Below are 24,869 nucleotides of genomic sequence, written 5' to 3'. Positions count from 1 at the left end.
ACATTTTCAACACTTATTTCACCTACTGTATACATGCCTACAACCTGGTGCTGACGACCAACCAATTGCAACACCTGTATAAATCATCACGTGGCGTGCTGTATACTGGAATAACTGGGAAAAAATTACAAAAATGGGCAGTGAATAAATATATACCCACATCAAGATACAAATCGCTACAGAATGCTGCAAAATATATATATATATATATATATATATATATATATATATATATATATATATATATATTATATTTATATAGATAAAAAACAAGTATCAAAATATTAAATGTCAAAACATGTCATTTCTTGTAAGATTATAAGGACTTACTGAATTTTCGTCCTCCTCCTCGAGTTCTCTTTGCTGCTCCTCATGTCTTTTCGCCTTGATATCCATCGCTTCTGTGATGAGGTCTCGGAGAATGGATACCGGTTTAGCATTTTTGATAAATGTGTGCTGCAAGGAAAATACAGACATTTATTATTACAACACAAAGTGCTGTCATTTTCTGTGTCACACTTAACTTATATAAAACTAAAACAACATGTTGCAATACTTGTGTATTGCTCAGTGTACACGGTGGGCTGCACAAAGGCAATTGTGATGTTTTTGGCGATTAAAACTAATTTTCTTAAACATTCAACAGACACCACACAAGTAATCTGCACCCAAATAATGCATCAAATGCACAGTGAAGACAGAAAATACCACAACTCATGAGTTTTGAATCCAGCCTTTTTACTGCTCAGAGAGCAGGTTTTGGCTGCAGCAAAAATCCTGAGTGTGAACATAGCCTTACCATCCATTATTGTCATCCCTATAGAGCAGTGCATGTAATGGTAGACCCTCCCGCAACTTCCACAATGCAAACTAGTGCACAAAGCTGTGAAAATTACAGGTCTGGGAGTGTGGACAATAGTATTCAGCCTTACAGCTCTACCAAACATCAGTTTTTTGGGGAATATGTGAAATATCCATTATTTTTTAGAGTAGATCATGAACCCGTTACAGTGAATGTATCTTTTCACTTTGATTTATTTTTTTTTTTATTTTTTTTTAAGACAGACATGTAGCTACTTAGATCCAGGTTGTGGATCAAACTATCTAAAAAAAGTGAATGGCTAGGTGGAAAAAAAAAAACAAAACATCACATATATCCGTGTGCTGCCCATATTTCCCAGTTTCATGGGTAGGAGAAGAAAGACATTTTTTTTCTTCATGCAAGAAAAAAAAAATATGTAACAGCTTGTAAAGACGGATACACTGAACATAAATGGGTTTGGCAAACTGAAAATGAAAAAAAAAAAAAAAACGAGAAAAAAAAAAAAAAAAGATTGTGTGAAACCCGCCTTACACAGCAGTATTTTGCTCAGTATTGATCAAAAACTAAGAGCAGGATACATATGCAAGGGATGACTTAAATTTCAACCGTGTTTTGGCTTAAAAGTACAGATGGACACTCATTTCAGCCTTTCCAAAGACACAAAGGAGCCGATAGATCTAGACACTATTATTGCACCCAGGGTTGTGGAGAGGGGAAGCCAAACCTCAGACCCCACAGCACTGGTCACTACTGAGCATGTACATAAAGTGCAGCACAGATTCATCTCCTTTGACTCCACAGCGCTGGTCACTACTGAGCATGTACAGAAAGTGCAGCACAGATTCATCTCCTCTGACTCCACAGCTCTGGTCACTACTGAGCATGTGCATAAAGTGCAGCACAGATTCATCTCATCTGACTCCACAGCACTGGTCACTACTGAGGATGTAGATAAAGTGCAGCACAGATTCATCTCTGACTCCACAACACTGGTCACTACTGAGCATGTACAGAAAGTGCAGCACAGATTCACTTCAACTAAAAGCCCAGATTCTTAGATCAGGACCAGAACAGACATTTATAGGACATTTCATAACTTTACCAGATTCTTACGAAAAAATGTACAGCACATCCTGCATTAAACTACTGAATCTAATGTATTATGTAATTTATGAGTTGGAGTTCATCTATTTTTTACCAACTCCAACTTGGATTCCACCAAAATGGACACAAACTCAGACTCCAGATCCCTGATAGCACCAGTGGAAATGATAGCAAGCACCTCTACTGCCTACATCCTACCTGCACACTTTCAGACAAGAAAGAAATTAATTAGGTAAACCAGTCCTTGGATATTGAAGGCTTATCTTTTGGATAAGATCAGATTGGTGGGTTCCGACCACCAGTACTTCCACTGATGAGCAATTTACAGGTCCTGCATGGGCCAGAAGTACCTTAATTAATGTATGAAGGTGGAAAACTAAAGCGCCATTCAATGTGTAGTAGCTAGGGCTGATCAAATAGCTTCAGACAGTTCCTTATCCGAATAGCTGACATGGTAACCCAGATACCTGAAGCGCTCCCGATAATCAGCTGTTCGGCGCCGCAGCTGCATGTGTCGCGGCTGTGTCACTGTCACACCACATGCATGGACATCTTGTTTGTTGGATTCTCCATGCCTGTGCTGTGACTGTGACACAGCCGCGACATGCAGCTGCGGCACCAAACCGCTGATTATAGTGAGCACTCCAGGTATCCGGGTTCCTGAAGCAACTATTCGGGAAGCGCTATAGCTATTCGGATGAACACTTATCCGAAGTTATTCGCTCATCCCTAATAGTAGCCAGTCTCAAGTACTGCATCTCAGCTCCCTTTAGATTTAACAAGCGCCAAGTATGACCTGTGACGAGGTTCAAAATTGAACATGTCTACATGTTCCATAGGATTTTTACAGGATGAAAATGATGAAATGGTAAGACAGGATGTTGAGAAGGCTGAACTTTTAAATTCCTATTTTGCATCTGTTTTCTCTCAGAAAGGAAATGTAACACCAACTGTTATTCACTGTCCTATTAAGGGAATAGAAGAATCCAGGATATCTATAAACAGAAAGATAGTGAGGAAACACTTAGCTAACCTAAATGAATTCAAGTCTCCAGGTCCAGATGAATTACACCCCAGAGTACTGAAGGAGATAGCAGAAGAAATTTCTGAACCACTCTCCATAATCTTTGAAAATTCTTGGAGAACAGGAGAAGTGCCAGAAGACTGGAGAAGAGCAAATGTTGTTCCTATCTTCAAAAAGGGGAAGAAGGTGGACCCAGGCAACTATAGGCCGGTGAGTCTGACTTCTATACCAGGAAAGATCTTTGAACAAATTATTAAACAACATGTAAGTCAATACCTGGATAAGAATGAAGTGATCAAACAGAGTCAGCATGGGTTTGTAACTAATAAGTCATGTCAGACTAAACTTAATTTCCTTCTATGACGGTATCACTGATTGGGTGGATCAAGGAAATGCTGTAGATATAGTATATCTTGACTTCAGCAAAGCATTTGACAAAGTCTCTCATACAATCCTTATTGAAAAAATGACTAAGTATGGAATGGACAAGGCAACTGTTAGGTGGATTCATAGCTGGCTTAGTGATCGGACCCAAAGAGTGGTCGTAAATGGCTGCACATCCAGTTGGAAGAATGTCTCAAGTGGGGTACCACAGGGCTCTGTCCTGGGCCCTGTATTGTTCAACATCTTTATCAACGATTTAGATGAAGGAATTGAGGGTAAACTGATTAAATTTGCTGATGACACAAAGCTAGGAGGGATAGCTAATACTAGAGAAGAGAGAGAGAGGATTCAAAAAGATTTAAATAAACTGGAGAAGTGGGCAGTAACTAACAGAATGGTTTTTAACAGGGAGAAATGCAAAGTACTACATCTGGGCAATAAAAATGAAAAAAGCATATATAGAATGGGAGGAATAGGGCTAAGTGACAGCACATGTGAAAAAGACTTGGGTATACTAATAGATCACAGACTGAATATGAGTCAACAGTGTGATGCAGCAGCAAAAAAGGCAAATGCAGTTCTAGGATGTATTAACAGAAGCATACAGTCTAGATCACGTGAAGTCATTATTTCCCTCTACTCCTCTTTGGTCAGACCTCATCTGGAATATTGTGTCCAGTTTTGGGCACCACATTTTAAAAAAGACATCAACAAACTGGAGCAAGTTCAGAAAAGAGCGACCAGAATGGTGACCGGTCTGCAAACCCTGTCTTATGAGGAAAGGTTGCAGGATTTGGGAATGTTTAGTTTGCAAAAGAGAAGACTGAGAGGAGACTTAATTGCTGTCTACAAATATCTAAAGGGCTGTCACATTGTAGAAGGATCAACTTTATTCTCATTTGCACAAGGAAAGACTAGAAGCAATGGGATGAAACTGAATGGGAGGAGACACAGATTAGATATTAGAAAAAACTTTTTGACAGTTAGAGTGATCAATGAGTGGAACAGGCTGCCACGAGAAGTGGTGAGTTCTCCTTCAATGGAAGTCTTCAAACAGAGGCTGGACAGACATCTGACTGGGATGATTTAGCGAATCCTGCTTTGAGCAGGGGGTTGGACCAGATGGCCCAGGAGGTCCCTTCCAACTCTACGATTCTATGATTCTATGATTCTATGATTGTTGCAGACACACGGTGAGCCAAGTACACGGACATGTGAACAGATCCATAAATTATAATGGGTACGAGTTCTATACGTGAAAAATGGACGTCTGAATGAGTCCTAAGAGCAATGTCACACATGTACGATATGCTGAAGATGTTTCCTGCTGCATAATCCACAAGTGTTGAATGCAAATTCAGCTGTGGACTTTGATGCAGATTTCAAGTTTTGCACTGCAAGGTACAAAATCCACAGTGAATTCAACACAAAAAAAGAAAAATGACATACTAAGAATTTTCCAGGCAGAAATTTTCTCCAGTGTGCATGAGATGTGATGCATTCTAATGTACCTAGTTGCTACTGTTTCAGAAAAACAACCACGGCAGTATGGAAACAAAACCTCCGCAAACAATTTCGCTGATGCAGCAGAATTTTCTGTTGCAAACATTTCCATATTGCTGCACCCTAATAAGTCTAATAGACAGGGTTTGACATCAATAGGCTACCATTTTAACAATAGGGGCCTATAAATGACAGCCATAAGTAGTTGTATTGTCAGTCAGACCAAAAAGGAAAAGATCCCAAGATATTCTTAGAACTTTCTGAAATCATGCTAGTGACATTATGGATCATCAGGCTCTGCGAAAACTTAAGCCCATGTTAACTCGAAGCCATGATATTAACAAAGTAGAAATCTATTTTGCTCAGTTATTACGCTGGTAAAAATATTCAATAAGCCATATTGGAATAAGTGAAAAAAAATTTTTGATTGCCTAGGTAATTTTTTTTATATACAAATACATACAAACATACATATACAGGTGCGTCTCACAAAATTAGAAGATCAAAAAGTTAATTTATTGACAGTGGGTCAGTAATGACTTATGGTTTTCATTGGCTGTAAGCCATAATCAACATTAACAGAGATAAACACTTTAAATAGATCAATCTGTTTGTAATGACTCTATATAATACAACCCCTGGCAAAAAATTATGGAATCACCGGCGTTGGAGGATGTTCATTCAGTTGTTTAATTTTGTCGAAAAAAAGAGATCACAGACATGGCACAAAACTAAAGTAAATTCAAATGGCAACTTTCTGGCTTTAAGAAACACAAAGAAATCAAGAATAAAAAATGTGGTAGTCAGGAATGGTTACTTTTTTAAACCAAGCATTGGGAAAAAATTATGGAATCACTCAATTGTAAGGAAAAGTTATGGAATCACCCTGTAAATTTTCATTCCCAAAACTAACACCTGCATCAAATTAGATGTGCTCATTAGTCTGCATCTAAAAAGGAGTGAGTACACCTTGAAGACATGTTGCACCAAGTGGACTGACATGAATCATGGCTCCAACACGTGATATGCTAATTGAAACAAAGGAGAGGAGTATCAAACTCTTAAAAGAGGGTAAATCATCACGCAATGTTGCAAAAGGTGTTGGTTGTTCAGTCAGGTGTGTCTAAAATCTAGACCAAATACAAACATGGGAAGGTTGTTAAAGGCAAACATACTGGTAGACCAAGGTAGACATCAAAGCGTCAAGACCGGAAACGTAAAGAAATATGTCTCCAAAACAGGAAATGCTTAACAAAACAAATGAGGAACGAATGGGAGGAAACTAGAGTCAACGTCTGTGACCAAACCGTAAGAAACCGCCTAAAGGAAATGGGATTTACATACAGAAAAGCTAAACGAAAGCCATCATTAACACCTAAACAGAAAAAACAAGGTTACAATGGGCTAAGGAAAAGCAATCGTGGACTGTGGATGACTGGATGAAAGTCATATACCAAACCGTAAGAAACCGCCTAAAGGAAATGGGATTTACATACAGAAAAGCTAAACGAAAGCCATCATTAACACCTAAACAGAAAAAACAAGGTTACAATGGGCTAAGGAAAAGCAATCGTGGACTGTGGATGACTGGATGAAAGTCATATTCAGTGATGAATCGCGAATCTGCATTGGGCAAGGTAATGATGATGGAACTTTTGCTTGGTGCCGTTCCAATGAGATTTATAAAGATGACTGCCTGAAGAGAACATGCAAATTTTCACCGACATTGATGATATGGAGCTGCATGTCAAGTAAAGGCACAGGGGAGATGGCCGTCATTACATCTTCAATAAATGCACACGTTTATGTTGATATTTTGGACACTTTTCTTATCCCATCAATTGAAAGGATGTTTGGGGGATGATGAAATCATTTTTCAAAATGATAATGCATCCTGCCAAAGAGCAAAAACTGTGAAAACATTCCTTGAAAAAAGACACAAGGTCAATGTCATGGCCTGGAAATAGTCCAGATCTCAATCCAATTGAAAATATTTGGTGGAAGTTGAAGAAAACAGTCCATGACAAGGCTCCAACCTGCAAAGCTGATCTGGCAACAGCAGTCAGAAAAAGTTGCAGCCAGATTGATGAAGAGTACTGTTTGACACTCATTAAGTCCATGCCACAAAATACTAGAGATGTGTTGGAGTGTTTTTTTTTTGTTGGTTTGTTTTTTCATGATTCCATAATTTTTTCCTCAGAATTGAGTGATTCCATAATTTTTTTCCCTATGCTTGGTTTAAAAAGTAACCATTACTGACTACCACATTTTTTTGATTTTTTGTTCTTGATTTTTTTTTAGTGTTTCTTAAAGCCAGAAAGTTGCCATTTGAATTGACTTTAGTTTTGTGCCATGTCTATCAGGATCTGCTTTTTTTCTACAAAATTAAACAATTGAATGAACATCCTCCAAGGCCGGTGATTCCATAATGATTGCCAGGGGTTGTATATGGAGTTTCACTTTTTGTATTGAACTGAAATAAATTAACTTTTTCATGATACTCTAATTTTGTGATAAGTATAAATACGTACATACACACACAGACAGCTCATGGGAGTCTGGATTCAGAATGATATTCAAAATCAAAGTGGAAAATCAAATTACAGGCTGATCCAACCCCAGCAAAAATGCTTAAAGGCAAGGAAATGATGCTCAGTACTGTGTGTAGCCTCCACGTGCCTGTGTGATCTCCCTATAACGCCTGGGCATGCTCCTCATTAGGCAGCGGAGGTTCTACTAACGTTACTTCTCCAAGATCTAGAGTAAAGCATCAGTAAACTAATGGACAATCTGAGGCGCAACATGGCATTGATGGATGGAACGAGACATGATGTCCCAGATATGCTTGATTGGATTAAGGTCTGGGAAATGGGCAGGCCAGTCCATAGCATCAGAAAAAACCCAGAGCCGACTGCACCTGCATATGGTCACACAATGGATCTGAGGAGCTCATCCCGATAGCTAATGGCAGTTAGGGTACCTCTGGCTAGCACATAGAGGGCTGAGCGGCCCTCCAACGAAGTGTCTCCCCACACCATTACTGACCTGCCAAAACTGGTCATGCTCGAGGATGTTGCAGGCAGCAGAACATTCTACACAGTGACTTAAGACACTGTCACATGTGCTCAGTGTGAACCTTCTCTCATCTGTGAAGAGCACAGGTCGCAAATGTCCTATCTTACAATATTGGTGTTCTCTGGCAAGGGTCAATCGCCCTGCACAGAGTTGGGCTGTAAGCACAACACCCAGTTGTGGACGTCGGGCCCTCATATCACCCTCATCGAGTCGGTTTCTGACACATGGATGTTAGTGGCCTGTTACAGGTCATTTTGCAGGGTTCTGACACTACTTCCCCTGCTCTTCCTTGCATAAAGGATGATGTAGCACTTCTGCTGCTGGATTGTTGCCCTCCTACAGCCCCCTCCACGTCTCCTCTTGTACTGGGTTGTCCCCTGGTATCTCCTCCATGCTCTGGACACTGTGCTGACAGCCAATGGAATCATTCTTGCCACAGCTCACGTTGATGTGCCATCCTGGATGAGCTGCACTTCCTGAGCAATTTCTGTGGGTTGTAGACACTGCCGTATGCTACTGTACGTACCTCTATGGGTGAGCTCAATAGCAAAATGCAAACGTGATCAAAACAGCCAAAAAGGATGAGAACATTGAAAGTGTCTGTGGTCACCCCCTTCAGAACTACTCCTTTATAGGGGTTGTCTTGGTATTTGCCTATCATTTCTACCTGTTGTCTGTTCCGGTTGCACAACAGTAGCAGAAATTGATTCACAATCAGTGTTGCTTCATAACTGGACAGGTTGATTTCACTGAAGTGTGATTGAATTGGAGTTCCATTGTGTTGTTTAAGTGTTCTTTACTTTTTTTAAGAAGTGTATATATACACATACAGTTGTGTGAAAAAGTGATTGCCCCCCACCCCCTTACACCTAATAACTGATTGGGCCACCCTTAGCAGCAATCAAGTGTTTGCAATAACTGGCAAAGAGTCTTTTACAACGTTCTGGAGGAATTTTGGCCACTCATAGTAACATATAGAGTTGAGCGAAACAGGTCGGCCAGATTCATAAGTCGCCGACTTATGGCAAAGTCGGGTTTCGCCGACCGAAACCAGACCACAGCGTGAAGTCGGCCATGCAGTCGGCAAAACGAACGCCAAAGTCGGATTTCCCAGAATGCTTGCACGTGACTATTTTCAGCCACTGAGCAAGGACGTACACTGTGGGCAACGAGATGACATGTGCAGCGAAGAGAGAGAGCGAGATTTCGCGCACTTTATAACAGCGGTCCGGCATGTAGGTGTGTTTACTGTCCTCCACTCCCTGCCGACTTTGCTTCCCCATTGACTTGCATTGGGTTTCGTGTTTCAGTCGGGCCTTCGACTTTATGAAACCTGACTCGACCCTAAAAAAGGCAAAGTCGCTCATCTCTAGTAACATAGCAAGGCCGACAAAAGCCATTTGTCCATCTAGTTCAGCCTATATTTCTCCAGAATAAATCCTCAGATCTACGTCCTTCTAAAGAACCTAATAACTGTAAGATACATTATTGTTACGTTCCAGGAAGACATCCATGCCTCTCTTGAACCCGTCGACTGAGTTCGCCATCACCACCTCTTCAGGCAAGAAATTCCAGATTCTCACTGCCCTAACAGTAATGAATCCTCTTCTATGTTGGTGGAAAAACCTTCTCTCCTCCAGACGCAGAGAATGCCCCTTTGTGACTGTCACCTTTCTTGGTATAAACAGATCCTCGGAGAGCTATTAGTATTGTCCCGTTATATACTTATACATGGTTACTAGATCGCCCCCTCAGTCGTCTTTTTTCTAGACTAAATAATCTTAATTTTGCTCATCTCTCTGGGTATTTTAATTCCCCCTTCCCTTTTATTAATTTTGTTGCCCTCCTTTGTACTCGCTTTAGTTCCATTACATGCTTCCTGAGCACCGGTGCCCAAAACTGTACACAGTACTCCATGTGCGGTACAACCAGGAATTTGTACAGAGGCAGTATAATGCGCTCATCATGCGTATCCAGACCTCTTTTAATGCACCCCATGATTCTGTTTGCCTTGGCAGCCGCTGCCTGACACTGGCTGCTCCAGGTAAGTTTAGCATTAACTAGAATCCCCAAGCCCTTCTCCAAGTCAGATTTACCTAGTGGGTTCCCGTTCAGTATGTAATGGTGATATTGATTTCTTCTTCTTCCCATGTGTATAACCTTACATTTATCTTTGTTAAACCGCATCTGCCACCTTTCGGCCCAAGTTTCCAACTTATCCAGATCCATCTGTAGCAGAATACTATCCTATTTTGTATTGACCGCTTTACATAGTTTGGTATCATCTGCTAATATTTATTTTTACTATGTATACCTTCCACCAGATCATCAATAAATATGTTGAAAAGAATAGCTCCCAACAATAACCCCTGCGGTACCACACTGGTCACAGCGACCCAGTTAGGGAATATACCATTTATAACCACCCTGTGCTTTCTATCACTCAGCCAGTTACTTCCCTATTTACACACATTTTCCCCCAGATCCAGCATTCTCATTTTGTGTACCAACCTATTGTGTGGTACGGTATCAAACGCTTTGGAAAAATCAAGATAAACCATGTCCAATGACTCATCTGGGTCCAGTCTATAGCTTACCTCTTCATAAAAATGGATTAATTTGGTTTGACAGGAGACATGTCTCATAAACCCATGCTGATATAGAGATAAACAGTGTTTCTCATTGAGAGAATCCAGAATTACATCCCTCATCTTTGCAAAGTTGTTGTATTTCATGGTCATGCCACAGCATCTCAATCAGATTAAGGTCAGTACTTTGACTAGGCCACTCCAAAGTCTTAATGTTTTTCTTAAGCCATTCAGAGGTGGACTTGCTGGTGTGTTTTGGATCATTGTAATGCTGCAAAACTCAAGTGTGCTTCAGCTTGAGGTCACGAATAGATGGCCAGACATTCTCTTTCAGGATTTTTTGGTAGACAGTAGAATTCATGGTTAAATTTACCCCAGCAAGTTTTCCAGGTCCCGAAGCAGCAAAACAGACCCAGACCATCACTCTACTACCACCACATTTTACTATTGATACGATGTTTCTGTTCTGAAATGCTGTGTTATTTCTATGCCAGATGCAATTGAACATTAGGTCAACTTTTGTCTCGTCAATACGCAGAGTATTTTCCCAAAAGTCAAGATGTTTTCTGGCAAAAAAGAGACGAGCCCTTATGTTCTTATTGCTCAGCAGTGCTTTTCGTCTAGGAACTCTGCCATACTGGCCACTTTTGCCCAGCTTTTTATTATGGTGGAGTCATGAACATAGACCTTAACTTAGGTAAGTGAGGCCTGCAGTTCTTTGGATGTTGCTGTGGGGTCTTTTGTGAACTAATGGATGTTACATCACGGTGCTCTTGGGGTAATTTGGGTACATCCAGTCACCCCTGGAAAGGTTTACCACTGTTCCATGTTTTCACCATTTGTGGATAATGACTCACTGTGGTTTAATTGGATGTCAAAGCTTGAGAAATGGCTTTATAACCTTTTCCAGACTGATTGATCTCAATTACTTTTTTTGTCATTTGCTCCGGAAATTCTATGGAATGAGGCATGATGTCTAGCTTTTGAAGATCTTCTGGTCTACTTCACTTTGCCAGGCAGGTCCTAATTAAGGGATTTCTTGATTGAGAGCACTTGTGGTAGTAATCAAGCCTGAGTGTGGCTAGTGAATTTGGGAAGATGTGAAAAACCACAGTTAATTTATGTTTTAAGGGGGAGTGGGAGGGGGGCGTCAATCACGTTTTTACACGGGGTCCTGTAGGTTTGGATCTCTTTTTCCCTTAATAATAAAGACTTTCATTTAAAAACTGCATTTTGTGTTTACTACTGTTCTCTTTGTATAATATTTAAATTTGTTAGGTGATATGAAACATTTGAATATGACAAACATGCAAAACAATAGGAAATCAGGAAGGGGGCAAACTTTTTCACAGATTTATACAGTCATGGCCAAAAGTTTTGAGAATGACACAAATATTATATTTTCACAAGATCTGCTGGCCTCTGGTTTTTATGTTTGTTTGTCAGATGTTTTTATCACATACAGAAATATAATTGCAATCATATTATGAGTAGCAAAAGGTTATATTGACAGTTAGAATGAGTTAATGCAGCAAGTCAATATTTGCAGTGTTGACCCTTCTTCTTCAGGACCTCAGCAATTCTCCCTGGCATGCTCTCAATCAACTTCTGGATAAAATCCTGACTGATTGCCGTCCATTCTTGCAAAATCAATGCTTTTATTTTGTCTGAATTTGAAGGTTTTTGTTTGTCCACCCGTCTCTTGATGATTGACCACAAGTTCTCAATGGGATTAAGATCTGGGGAGTTTCCAGGCCATGGTCCCAAAATCTCTATGTTTTGTTCCCTGAGCCATTTAGTTATCACCTTTGCTTTATGGCAAGGTGCTCCATCATGTTGAAAAAGGCATTGTTGATCACCAAACTGCTCTTGGACGGTTGGGAGAAGTTGCTCTTGGAGGACATTCTGGTACCATTCTTTATTCATGGCTGTGTTTTTAGGCAAGACTGAGAGAGAGCCCATTCCCTTGGCTGAGAGGCAACCCCACACATGAATGGTTTCAGGATGCTTGACAGTTGGCATGAGACAAGACTGGAGGTAGCGCTCACCTGGTCTTCTCCGAATAAGCCGTTTTCCAGATGTCCCAAACAATCGAAAAGGGGATTCATCAGAGAAAATGACTTTACCCCAGTCCTCAGCAGTCCACTCCCTATACCTCTTGCAGAATATCAGTCTGTCCATGATGTTTTTCCTGGAGAAAAGTGGCTTCTTTGCTGCCCTCCTTGAGACCAGGCCTTGCTCCAATAGTCTCCGCCTCACAGTGCATGCAGATGCACTCACACCTGCCTGCTGCCATTCCTGAGCAAGCTCTGCACTGCTGGTAGCCCGATCCCACAGCTGAAACACTTTTAAGAGACGGTCCTGGCGCTTGCTGGTCTTTCTTGCGCGCCCTGGAGCCTTTTTGGCAACAAGGGAACCTCTCTCCTTGAAGCTCTTGATGCGATAGATTGTTGACTGAGGTGCAATCTTTCTAGCTGCGATACTCTTCCCTGTTAGGCCATTTTTGTGCAGTGCAATGATGACTGCACGTGTTTCTTTAGAGATAACCATGGTTAACAGAAGAGAAACAATGATGCCAAGCACCAGCCTCCTTTTAAAGTGTCCAGTGGTGTCATTCTTACTTAATCATGACAGATTGATCTCCAGCCCTGTCCTCATCAACACCCACACCTGTGTTAATGGAGCAATCACTGAAACGATGTTAGCTGGTCCTTTTAAGGCAGGGCTGCAATGATGTCGAAATGTGTTTTTGGGGATAAAGTTCATTTTCTAGGCAAATATTGACTTTGCAAGTAATTGCTGTTAAGCTGATCACTCTTTATAGCATTCTGGAGTATATGCAAATTGCCATTAGAAAAAATGAAGCAGTAGACTTTGTAAAAATTAATATTTGTGTCATTCTCAAAACTTTTGGCCATGACTGTAGATGCATAGACAAATAGCATATATTAAATATATATATATATTTGTATATATCCACATATATACACTTATATTTTTGTATATATATATATATATATATATATATATATATATATATATATATATATATATATATATATATATACACACACACACATATACATACACACGCACACACACATATTGTATATACACACACCCTTATGTTATGTTATACATACGTATATTTTGCAAACTGAGAAATGCAAATAAGAGGCAGCATGAAGGTCGTTATTCCCAATGTTTATTTCCCCAAACTTGTGTTCCATGACTGTAAGCGTGGAGAATCTGTAACCTGAGCCATACAGCAGGGGAAAAAAATGATAATATCTTCTGTAAACAAGGAAAGGGCTTAATTTGAGTCACTTCCAAAATATCTTTAAACCAAATTAAAGTAAAATTAGCCCGTTTTGAAGGCGATGTAGTCATGCACATGTGTAATCCTACACTGTATACGTACAGCAGGCACAACCCTACATTAAGTGTAAACCTTCTGCTCCCGCTGGTATTAATGTTTGACCACTTCAAAGGACCCCACCGACTGCCAAAGTACGATGCACTTTATGCATTCAGATACGGAACGGCTGTGTGGTGTTTGGGAAGGTTAGACGACTTCCCTACCAATCTAGTTATAAAAAAATCCGTTTCATCAGATGGATTACACACTTAATAAAATATTTTGTGAGGGCTGTGAAGATCGTCCATCATTATACATTTCCCACTGTTCTTTGATCAGCCGAGCAGGATATTTCGGGTGGGGGGAGAAGGGTCTCAGTGCTGAACTTTTGGTAGTATTGGTACAGAAAACTATTAAAAATAGAGGTTTGGAGGGAAATCAGTCATATAGTGTTGATGCTCTATGTATCTTTGAGCATCAAAGATGGGTTTTGTCTATTATTTTTTTTTTTTTTTTTGAGAACTCACAGTAAAACTGGAGACAATCTACTGGGTAAAATTTATTTAAAGGGAATGTGTTACAAGGATTTACAATGTGCAGATTACCACTTCAGAAAGGAAGAGGACTAGAACTCTAGCGCCACCTATTGGAAGCAAAAATCCTAAAAGTCTTTAATGACCCTTGAACGAGCCTTGCCACGTGACTTAGGATAAAAGCCAAACCATAATTTCAATTTTCAGACATGTGTTTCGGGGTGTTGCCCATCCTCAGTGAAAAGCAAGAGGTCCGATTTGCCTTTGACTGTGGTCTAAGGGGTAACATTTCCCCGTGGGGAGAGTGACATGCCTGACATGCCAAAGCAAGAAGACTTGTATGAAATCTCACACCAAGAAATTAAATATTCAGATTACCTCTTTAGTTTCCCAGAGGAGCATTACATGGCCTATAAGTCTCCATCCACTGGCATGTCAGTGTTCATAATGAGAAACATTAGAAAATGGGTTTATAACACATTTATGGTAATGGATTTTATGTAATTTAATCTGTGTTAAAAAAAAATAATCTTGCAATTTCCACACTATCCACTGAGGATACATTTGCCTTATATTTTATGTCTTTTCAGGCAGAATTTTCAGCAGGCTCCTAAAGCCCCCGTCACACACCGCAATCTCGCTAGAGAGATCGCTACTGAGTCACAAGTTTTGTGACGCAACAGTGATCTCACCAGCGAGATCGCTGTGTGTGACAGGTATCAGTGACCGGCCCCCTACCGGCTATCGCTGATCGTGTTCGAATGCCCTGGACTTTTTTTGGATCGTTGGTCTCCCGCTGGCCAGCACGTATCGGTGTGTGTTGCAGGCAGGAGAGCAGCGATCAGCGAGGTCCAAGCTCGTATCTAAGGTAAACAGCGGGTTTCTAAGCACCGCGCGGCGCTTAGAAACCCTCTGTGTACCTTAGATACCAGGGCGCTGGTGCAGGGAGCTGGTAACCAAGGTAAACAGCAGGTTTGTAAGTGCCGCGCGGCGCTTAGAAACCCGATGTTTACCTTGGTTACCAGCTCCCTGCACCAGAGCGCTGGAATTTAAGGTACACAGCGACGCGAGCGCTCGTCGTCGCTGGTGCTGATCGCTGGTGAAGCTGTCTGTTTGGCAGCTCACCAGTGATTCTAACAATTGATATAGTTGTCGGGATCGCTGGTGAGTTGCTATGTGTGACGGGGCCCTTACCACAGGCAGGATTACAATGACTGGCAACATCTCTGTACACAGCTGATAACACCAGATCCTCACAATAGGTAATGATACAGCTGCCACTACCTCCAACCTCTCTTCACAATGACTTTTGCACACCCTCAGTAGGTGCTTCAGTACAAAACATAGGGTCAGAGTCAGTCTATTGCTGCTAATGTGCACGTTGATCTAAAAGAGCAGGAAGCTAGACTAAAATAGCACAAATTGCCAGTGTTAAAATTGCAATATTTCTCATTTACATTTTTATTCAGATTATAACATTGAAAAAAACCACTGCCAAAAATATTTTAAAATATACAATTTAAAACACAAAATCCTGATGCAAACAATAATGAAACACAATCATCTTTCTGTGTAAACAGACTGCTGCTCCTGATAATCGTCAACCAGTTTAGAAAATGCTCGTAGAGAGTGAAATGATCTTTTATGCAACATGAAAGGTCATCTTTCACAGCAGTGCATTATCCTGTGTAAACAGGATTCGAGCAATCACTCATTGCGTATCACTTGCTTTGGTCTGACTGTGTAAGCAGGCATTCTAATGACTGCAGATCAGTAGTCGTTCACTGATGGGCGGTTGTACTGTGCCGCTTGGCGGTCCGTTCAAGTGGACCCAAAGGGTCCAGCATGTTGGAATCCAACACTGCAAACCCTTCATTTCAAAAAGATCTACTATCGGAGAGAATTGGGACACACAGACACTAACGGTAAACAGGTACGGCCAAGATCAGCAAGTTCGGGTGATGTTAATATTATGTGTATGAGCACTAGTATAGACACTGGGGAGGAGTTTAAAGGGAAGGCCATTCAGAGGAGGCATTGGGCCTGGGAGATTATAGGCAAGGTCACCATCTTACTGCTGAACAGTCTAGGTTCCAGGGTCTTGTGTGACATATGAAGACACAACTATTCTGGTCTTTCAAAATAGTTAATGGTCACCTATTACTATTCAAAGGTGGACGAGCATATGGTTATGTATTAAAGCATGGGGTATAAAATTAGTGCCCAGCTATAATTTCTTGGAGAAGACAATTTCGTTCCCTGTGACCTTTTTAACTCATGAATCTAGTTCTTTCTAAAAATAAAAAATATAATTTGTTTAAAAAAAAAAAACCCCACTAAACCACAATCTTTTAATACATATTAATTCTATATTTAAGCAAAAAATTGAGAAGTAAAAAATATTGACTCCTGCAGTGTGTGCAATACTTGGTCAAATATTCCTATCAGTAACAAAGGTTATCGTCTGGAAATGTTAGGGCAACAGAGGAGTTAAATCATCCACACCTCAGCCCGCCTTTACGTGTGCTGTCCATTGATCCTCTCTTTCTACTGGGAATTTCTACACTGCAAACACAAGGCTTGCCATAATCTTAGATGTTGCCCTTCACCATGGAGAGCGGCGCATTCCACGCACTTTATGTCACTGACCTAGAAGAAGTCACTGGCGGGGGCAAGCTCCAGGATCTGTTAATCATTTGGGTAATCAGTGAATACCAGCACTTACAGAGCTGATATTTATTTCATTTGGAATGCTTCCATCTTAAATCAGATATCTGAGTAACTAGCTCATAAAAGTTATTCAATACCAAAATAAGAAGAGTTATCTCCAGAAAGATGAGGGTTGTGATATGCGGTAATTTACAGCATCATGAAAGAACAGCTTTCCAGGGCTTCAATGTGCAAAGGGAATTACAAAGGTTTCTGAGCTTCTCGTGAACTTTTGAAATTGATCCGGTTAAACTTTAGAGGACACCCTAAAATGTGCTACTGTTTTTTTGGACCTTTTTATGTAAGAGTGATAGCTTTGAAAAAGTTCTTTTAGTTCATCATTAAAATGCAGAAAATGTCACAATTAAAAATGCATTCATCGTATGGGAGTACTTTTACTCCTTACATACGGTAAATCCAGTTGAAGTATGTAATGCTACCTGTGAAAGGGGGATGCAGAGTAGCCCTCCTCTAAGGCTAAGTTCACAACTAGGCATTTTTGCTGCATTCTTTTCTGCATTCTGCAGCAAAAAATGCACTCTTGGCAGAATAGCAGTGTCAAAAAGGCATGTTTGGTGCATTTTTCAGGATTCAAAAGTTCAGCTTTGCTTCCACCAGAGAAGCATGAACATAGGTCACCAATACCAGACATATCTTCATTAGTGATGAGCGAGTATAGACGTTGCTCGGCTTTTCCTGAGCATGCTCGGCTGTCCTCTGAGTATTTGGGCGTGCTCAGAGATTTAGTATGCTTCGTCTCATCTGCATGATTTGCGACTTGTAGACAGGCTGAATACATGTGGGAATTCCCTAACAAACAGGCATTCCACACATGTATTCAAGCTGTCTAGCAGCCGCAAATCATGCAGATAAGACGAGGAAAACTAAATCTCAGAGCACGCCAAAATACTCGGAGGTCACCCGAACGCGTATACTCGCTCATCACTAATCTTCATGAAAAAAAATACACATACAAATTTAACAGCTGGGGGAGGTGAATTGGTCTGCAATAGAGATGAGCGACTTTGCCTTTTTTAGGGTCGAGTCGGGTTTCATGAAACCCGACTTTCGCAAAAGTCGGGTCGAATGAAATCGGCCGACTATAGGGCAAAGTCGGACACCGACTGAAACACGAAACCCAATGCATGTCAATGGGGAAGAAAAGTCGGCAGGGAGTGGAGGACAGTAAACACACCTACAGTGCCCAGTTCAATGCCAAAAACATGAATTCATATTACTGAAGCTTGTCGACCTTAATTTACTTCATAATAATAGTTACGTATTGAAAACTGGGGGTTATTTGGCTTAAGTTGTGGGGGGGGGGGGTAGGGCTGGCGCCAGGTTTTCAATGCCCTGGGCCAAAGAGTGTCAGTGCGCCCCTTTAACACATACCACAACTCATGATGCTCCGATACGGCACAGAAATATAGGTATAGTACAATGACACATACTTCACTGCTTACATGACATGCCTGATCTATTGTAAATTGTACAATAGCAGAAAAAAAGGACAGTATATTACTCCATACAGTATTATGGCCACCACATTGTGCGCCATACAGAATACTGAGCCCCAAATATTTCTCCATACTGAATAATTGGTCACATATAATGTTCCATACAGTATATGATGAGCTCCACATAATGCTACAGTATATGATGGTCCCCATGGTCGATGCTCCAGTGTGTTATGGGCCCAAATAACGCTCCATATATAATGGGCCCCATTTGTAATGTTCCAGTGTATAAAGTGCCCCATAGATGCTGCTCCAGTGTCTGATCTGCCCCATTTAGAATGCTCTAGTATATGATGGTCCCCATGGACGATGCTCCAGTGTGTTAAGGGCCCAAATAATGCTCAATATATAATGGGCTCCATTTCTAATGCTTCAGTGTATAATGGGCCCCGTAAATGCTGCTCCAGTGTCTGATGTCCCCATTTGGAATGCTCCAGTATATGATGGGCCCCATTTTTAATTAACCAAGGCATGGTATGTGAAATGAGCTCCATGGAGTAATCTGAAGTGTGTGCTGCCGTATCCTTCACTTTTGGTGTGGGTGAAGAACACAAGGAAAGGGGTTGCTCCTGACCAGCGTCTTTGGGATTCACCACGTGCACGTATGGCAAGGTGCAGAATTAACCCTTGATAAAGGCCAGATGGGCCGAAACGTTGGGCTTTAATACTCTGCTGAACAAGTTTATATATTGGCTGTGAATTCCCAGTGCATAAAGAGATGAAATAAAAAGATGAAATAAATGAATATATTTCTGGAAGCAACTTCGTTTTTGATATTGTTCTGAGTGCTAGAGGTGTTTTGACATTATTCAGCGGTATACAGTGTTGGCCAAATTTGAAATCTCGGTACATAATTCCGGAGTCACCCTCAGACGCTCACTCAGTCTGGGTTTGACCATAATAAAAAATGTTGTAAAAAAGGTACTGGATAACAAGATAGCAAGTATATATATTATAGGGTACAATTGAAATCTCCGTATACATAGTCCCGTAGTCACTCTCAGACGCTCACTCAGTATGGATTTGACCGTAATACCAAATGTTGAACAAAGGTACTGTATAGAAAGATACAAGCTGTATCGAGTGTAGGGTAAAAATTGGTATCTCCGATTCACCGTATATATAGAAGGCGTAAACCACACATGCTCACTCACAATGGATGATACCGTAATAAAAAATTTTGAACAAAGGTACTGTATCAGCACATACCAGGTGTATCCAGTCTAGGGGTAATTGTAAATATCCGTCTATACTTCCAGAGTCAGACAGAGACACTCACAGGCTCACTATGTATTACACCAGAATTTAAAAAGTAGAAAAAGGGAAAGGTATTCGAAGCGTACAACAGTATACAGTGTTGTGGTACTTTTAAATCTTCATTTATATTTCAATCTCAGTAAGCCAGTCCAGACTCTCCGCTACTAGAAACTACATGGATACACGTACAGATGGAAAGTCAAGTGTTAGCAGAAATTTGGGAATTATCCATCGTGGGAAAACCTCCCGGTAGATGTTGCAGAGGCGATGCAGACCCTCAATTACTGTGTCTGTGGAGACAGCAAAAACGGTTATTTGTGAAGAAAGGATTACTTTATCGCAGTAGCGTGGATCACATCACCGTCACTCTTCTTCATCAAATTGTGATCACAGGGAGAGATGTAGACATGGTCCTCACTGCCTATCATGATGTGTCAGGTCATTTTGGAGTGCAAAAGACAGAAGCCACAGGCCGTAGGCGATTCTATTGGATTGGCATGAAAGCAGACATTGAAAAATGGTGGCAGGAATGTCACACATCTGTGACTATCACAATTGTGAAAGGTGATCATAAAGCACCACTGCATCTGCTTGTAAGTTGACGTCCATTACAAATGGTAGCCATTGATCATCTGAAGATAGAGACCTGCAGGACAGGCAGGACAGGCCATAGCTACATCTTAACCCTCATCGATCAATACACCAAATTTCTAGTGGCTGTCCCTATAAAGGATTTAACTGCCCAAACTACACAGCGGTGGAGCAGGGAGAGGTAAGCATTGCAACTTGCAAGTGCTGTGGCCATGACGGTACTTGCACAGGGCCCCTCATAGTACGCCGGTGTGTCTGACGGCGAGTGGGCCCCCCCACCGTCAGAGACACTGTATTGTACTATGAGGGGCCCTGTGCCAGAGCCGTCGGCCATCAGTGGGCCCATCCACCTGTTCAGAGCAACGGCACATGCCCAGGTGCGCGAGGTGTTGACCCCAGCCCTTGGGGGGGGGGCAGCCCAGTTGGGGAGGTTTAAAAAATGGCATGTGTTGATGTGTAGGCTGGACATTCAGCAGCTGCAAATGGCGGAATTGGGCAAGTCCGAGGAAGAGGACGACAAAAGCGAAGCAGTTTTCTGGCAACCTATGTGTCATCAGGGGAAGGTGGGACAAAATCCTTTGAAACCCATGCATGGTTCATTTTAATGAAGGTTAGATCATCATCATTTTGGGTTGACAGACAGGTCCTTTTTTCTGTCAGGATTGATCCAGCAGCAATGAAGACTCTTTCAGATAACACACTAGCAGCAGGGCAAGCGAGCACCTGTAAGGCATAATGTGCCAACTCAGGCCAGGTGTCCAGTTTAGAGGCCCAATAGTCAAAGGGGAATGACCTGTGAGGGAGAACATCGATATGGGAGAAGTAGTTTGTAACCATAGTTGACAACTGCTGTTTCCTGTCACTTTTAATCGATGCAGTATTAGCAGTCGTGTAAGCGGTACTTGAGTGATCAGTCCACAACATGGTCATGAAACCCCTGTCTCCAACGCCACTTCGGCTGTGTGCACCACGAACACCTCTTCCATTGTGCCCACTACGGCTCATGGGACAACCAGCACCGCTGCTGTGTGCTGGGAAAGCCTCAAACAAACGGTTTACCAGAGTTGCTTGTTGGTTAGCCAATATTATCTCTAGGTTCTCCTGTGGCATGATGTTGTGTAATTTGCCTTTGTAGCGTGGATCGAGGTTGCTGGCCAGCCAGTAGTCGTCATCCTTCATGATTTTGGCAATGCGGGGGTCCCTTTCTAGGATCCACAAGGCATAATCGCACATGTGGGCCAATGTTCCAGGTGTCAATAATACACTGCCACTGCTGGGTGGAGGAGCACTTTCTGGCAAATCCACATCCCTACAGTCACGCACAAACCCTGTACCTGACCTTGGAACGCCAACATTTTCTCTTACCCCCTGAGAAGCATCCTCCTGCCCAAAATAATCATCCCCCTCATCCTCCTCATCTTCCTCCACCTCATCCAGGACAGTTCCCTGACCAGACAATGGCTGACTGTCATCAAGGCTTCCCTCCTCCTCCTCTTCCGCTGCAGACGCCTGATCCTTAATGTGCGTCAAACTTTGCATGAGCAGACGCATAAGTGGGATGCTCATGCTTATGATGGCGTCGTCTGCGCTTACCAGCCGTGTGCACTTCTCAAAACAATGAAGGACTTTACAGAGGTCTTTCAGCTTTGAACACTGCACACCCGACAATTCCATGTCTTCCCTCAAACTGCCTGCCCGTGTATCCTCCCACAAATGCATTACAGCCTGCCTCTGTTTGCACAGTCTCTCAACCATGTGAAGGGTGGAGTTCCACCTTGTTGCAACGTCTATGATTACGCGGTGCTTGGGGAGGTGGAGCAATCGCTGCAGCTTCTGCATACGAGTGGAGTGGACGTTTGAGCGACGGATGTGCGAGCACAGTCTTCGCACCTTATGGAGCAGGGATGTTAACGCCGGATAATTATTAAGGAAGCACTGCACCACCAGGTTGAAAGTGTGAGCCAGGCAAGGTATGTGTGTGAGTTTTGCACGGGCTATGGCTGCCACAAAATTACAGCCTTTATCACTGACTACCTTGCCTGCCTCAAGATGTAGACTGCCCAGCCATGACTCAGTTTGTCGCTGCAAGTAGTCAGCCAGTACCTCCGCCGTGTGTCTGTTGTCGCCAAAAGACATCTTTAACACAGCCTGCTGACGCTTACCACTAACTTTTCGATAGTGGGACACCTCGTGTGCAACACTGCCAGCTGCGGATGGAGTGATCGTGCTACTGCGCTCTGTGGACAAGCTTTCACTGATGGAGGAGGAGGAGGGTCGAAAGCCTACAGACAACTGTTTCCTATACCGTGGGCTAGGCAGCACTGTTACACCGCTGCTGTCCCTGTGGAGCCTGCATCCACCACATTTACCCAGTGCGCAGTGATAGACATGTAACGGCCCTAGCCATGCCTACTGGTCCATGCATCTGTTGTGAGGTGCGCCTTTCCACTGACTGTTTTAGTGCATGGACCATGCAGTCTTTCACATGCCGGTGGAGGGCAGGGATGGCTTTTCGAGAAAAGAAGTGGCGACTGGGTAGGTCATAGCGTGGGAAAGCGTAGGCCATGAGCTTGCGGAAAGCTTCGCTTTCAACCAAACGGTAGGTCATCATCTCTAATGAGATTAGCTTGGCAATGTAGGCGTTCAAACACAGTGTACGCGGATGACAGGATGAGTACTTTCTTGTCCTACTCAGTGTCTGGTAGGGTGAGCTGGACTGGAGAGCTGCATATGGGGGAAGTAGCGGTGGACCTGACGCAGTGAGAGGGGGTTGGTTAAGGTATTGGTGGTGATGGCCTAGATTCAGTCTTGTGTTGCAAAACCATTGTCACTCCCTGAGTGCTTTGGCCTTGCGACGACACCTCCACCTTTAGTGCTGGTGGTGTGCTTAATGGTGGCGGTGGTCTTACAGTGGGGGAAGCGATGGAGTGCTGCTGGCTACCTTCAGTCGGAGCAGGTGCACATGTGGTACCTGAGGTTTTGTAGTCCGTCCACGCTTGCAAATGCATGTTGATTAAAAGTCTAAGCATGCAACAGGTATTCAAATTTCTGAGTTGTTTACCTCGGCTAAAGGTCCTTCTGCACTTTTTACAGGTAACCTTTGCCTCATCAGTAGGATTTTGGACAAAGAAGTGCCATACTGCACTCTTCCTACTATGGTATACATTTTCTGGCCTTGCACGCTGTGCTAAGTTGACCGTCTGGCCAAGCTGTCCTGCAACTCCTAGTTTTTGGTCCACGTTTTTGGACAGCTACGGGCCTGCCAGATAACCGCTGCTGCGATGTCAATGCCTACTGCGGATCCTTCTCCTTATCTGAACAATTGCCAGCGCCACCCTCCTCCCCCAATGGATGCCAATCCGGGTCAAGAACTGGGTCATCCATCACCACCTCTTCAAAGTCATCTGCACCTTCCTCTTTACCTTCCTCTGTGTCACCGTGTAAGGTGGTATAGTATGCGGGAAGGGGCACCTGAGTTTCATCAGGGTCAGATTCTGGCTCAGTAGACTGCGAGGGCAATGTAGTGCTCTGGGGCAATGTACCAGCAGAATCATCTAGCAGTGGCTGTGCATCGGAGCACTCCATGTCCGATTCATCTCGGACTGGGGAATTCAGGATTTGATTGGATAACTCAGGCATGGTATGCGAAAAGCGCTCCATAGAGTAATCTGAAATGTGGGCTGCAGTATCCTTAACTTTTGGTGCGGGTGAAGGACACAAGGAAAGGTGCTTTTCCTGACCAGAACCCTGCACTGACGACTCCGTGGTTGCAGCTTTCGAACGTTCAGAAGAGGTGGTGGTGGCTGTTTCGGCAATGTACGCCAAAACCTGCTCCTAATGCTCCGGCTTTAAAAGCGGTTTTCCTACTCCAAGAAAAGGGAACCTTACAGGCCTTCTTGGGCCAGACGATGACGCAGGCTCAACACCTCCTGCCTTAGCTGCTATTGTGCTTTTGCCAGAACCAGACGATGCACCACCACCATCAGTACCAGCTGCGCCCCCCTGCCCACGTCTGCGGCCTCTTCCATCATACTTCCTCATGTTTGGGAAAATGTACCAAAATACCAAGAGAGATGAAACTGTATGAGGAGCGTCCAGCTGTGTAAGGTGTATTAAAAAAATTAAATCTACGTATATATTTTGCTAGTCACAGACACTCTCCCAGTATGTATTTGACCGTAATCCAACAAGCAGATATACGGAACTGTATCAGAAGTGTACAGCTGTATGCGTTTTTTGTGTAACTAACAATCTCTGTATATGTATTTACGGTGTGTCACACACACACGCTGACTCTGTATAGATGTGACTGTAATGCGAACGGCAGATATACAATACTGTTTCAGAATCGGACAGCTGTATACGGTGTCTGTATGGAAAATTGTCAATCTCCGTCTATTTTT

General features: G+C 42.5%; 1 protein-coding gene across 1 annotated transcript in view; it reads right to left on the bottom strand.

The window, feature by feature from the left end:
- The window catches only part of STK3 (serine/threonine kinase 3), a 294,407-nt gene that overhangs the window by 116,872 nt on the left and 152,666 nt on the right, over positions 1 to 24,869 (bottom strand). The window contains exon 8 of the mRNA XM_073550471.1: positions 331 to 456. Coding sequence (XP_073406572.1) covers positions 331 to 456 — 126 coding nt within the window. The remainder of the gene's footprint in view (positions 1 to 330; positions 457 to 24,869) is intronic.

The sequence above is a fragment of the Dendrobates tinctorius genome, unplaced genomic scaffold, assembly GCF_039654945.1.
Source record: "Dendrobates tinctorius isolate UK_male_01 unplaced genomic scaffold, ASM3965494v1 ptg000165l, whole genome shotgun sequence".
NCBI classification, from domain to species: domain Eukaryota; kingdom Metazoa; phylum Chordata; class Amphibia; order Anura; family Dendrobatidae; genus Dendrobates; species Dendrobates tinctorius.
The sequence above is the reverse complement of the archived record's forward strand: the minus strand, read 5'-3'. Positions and strand labels throughout refer to the sequence as shown.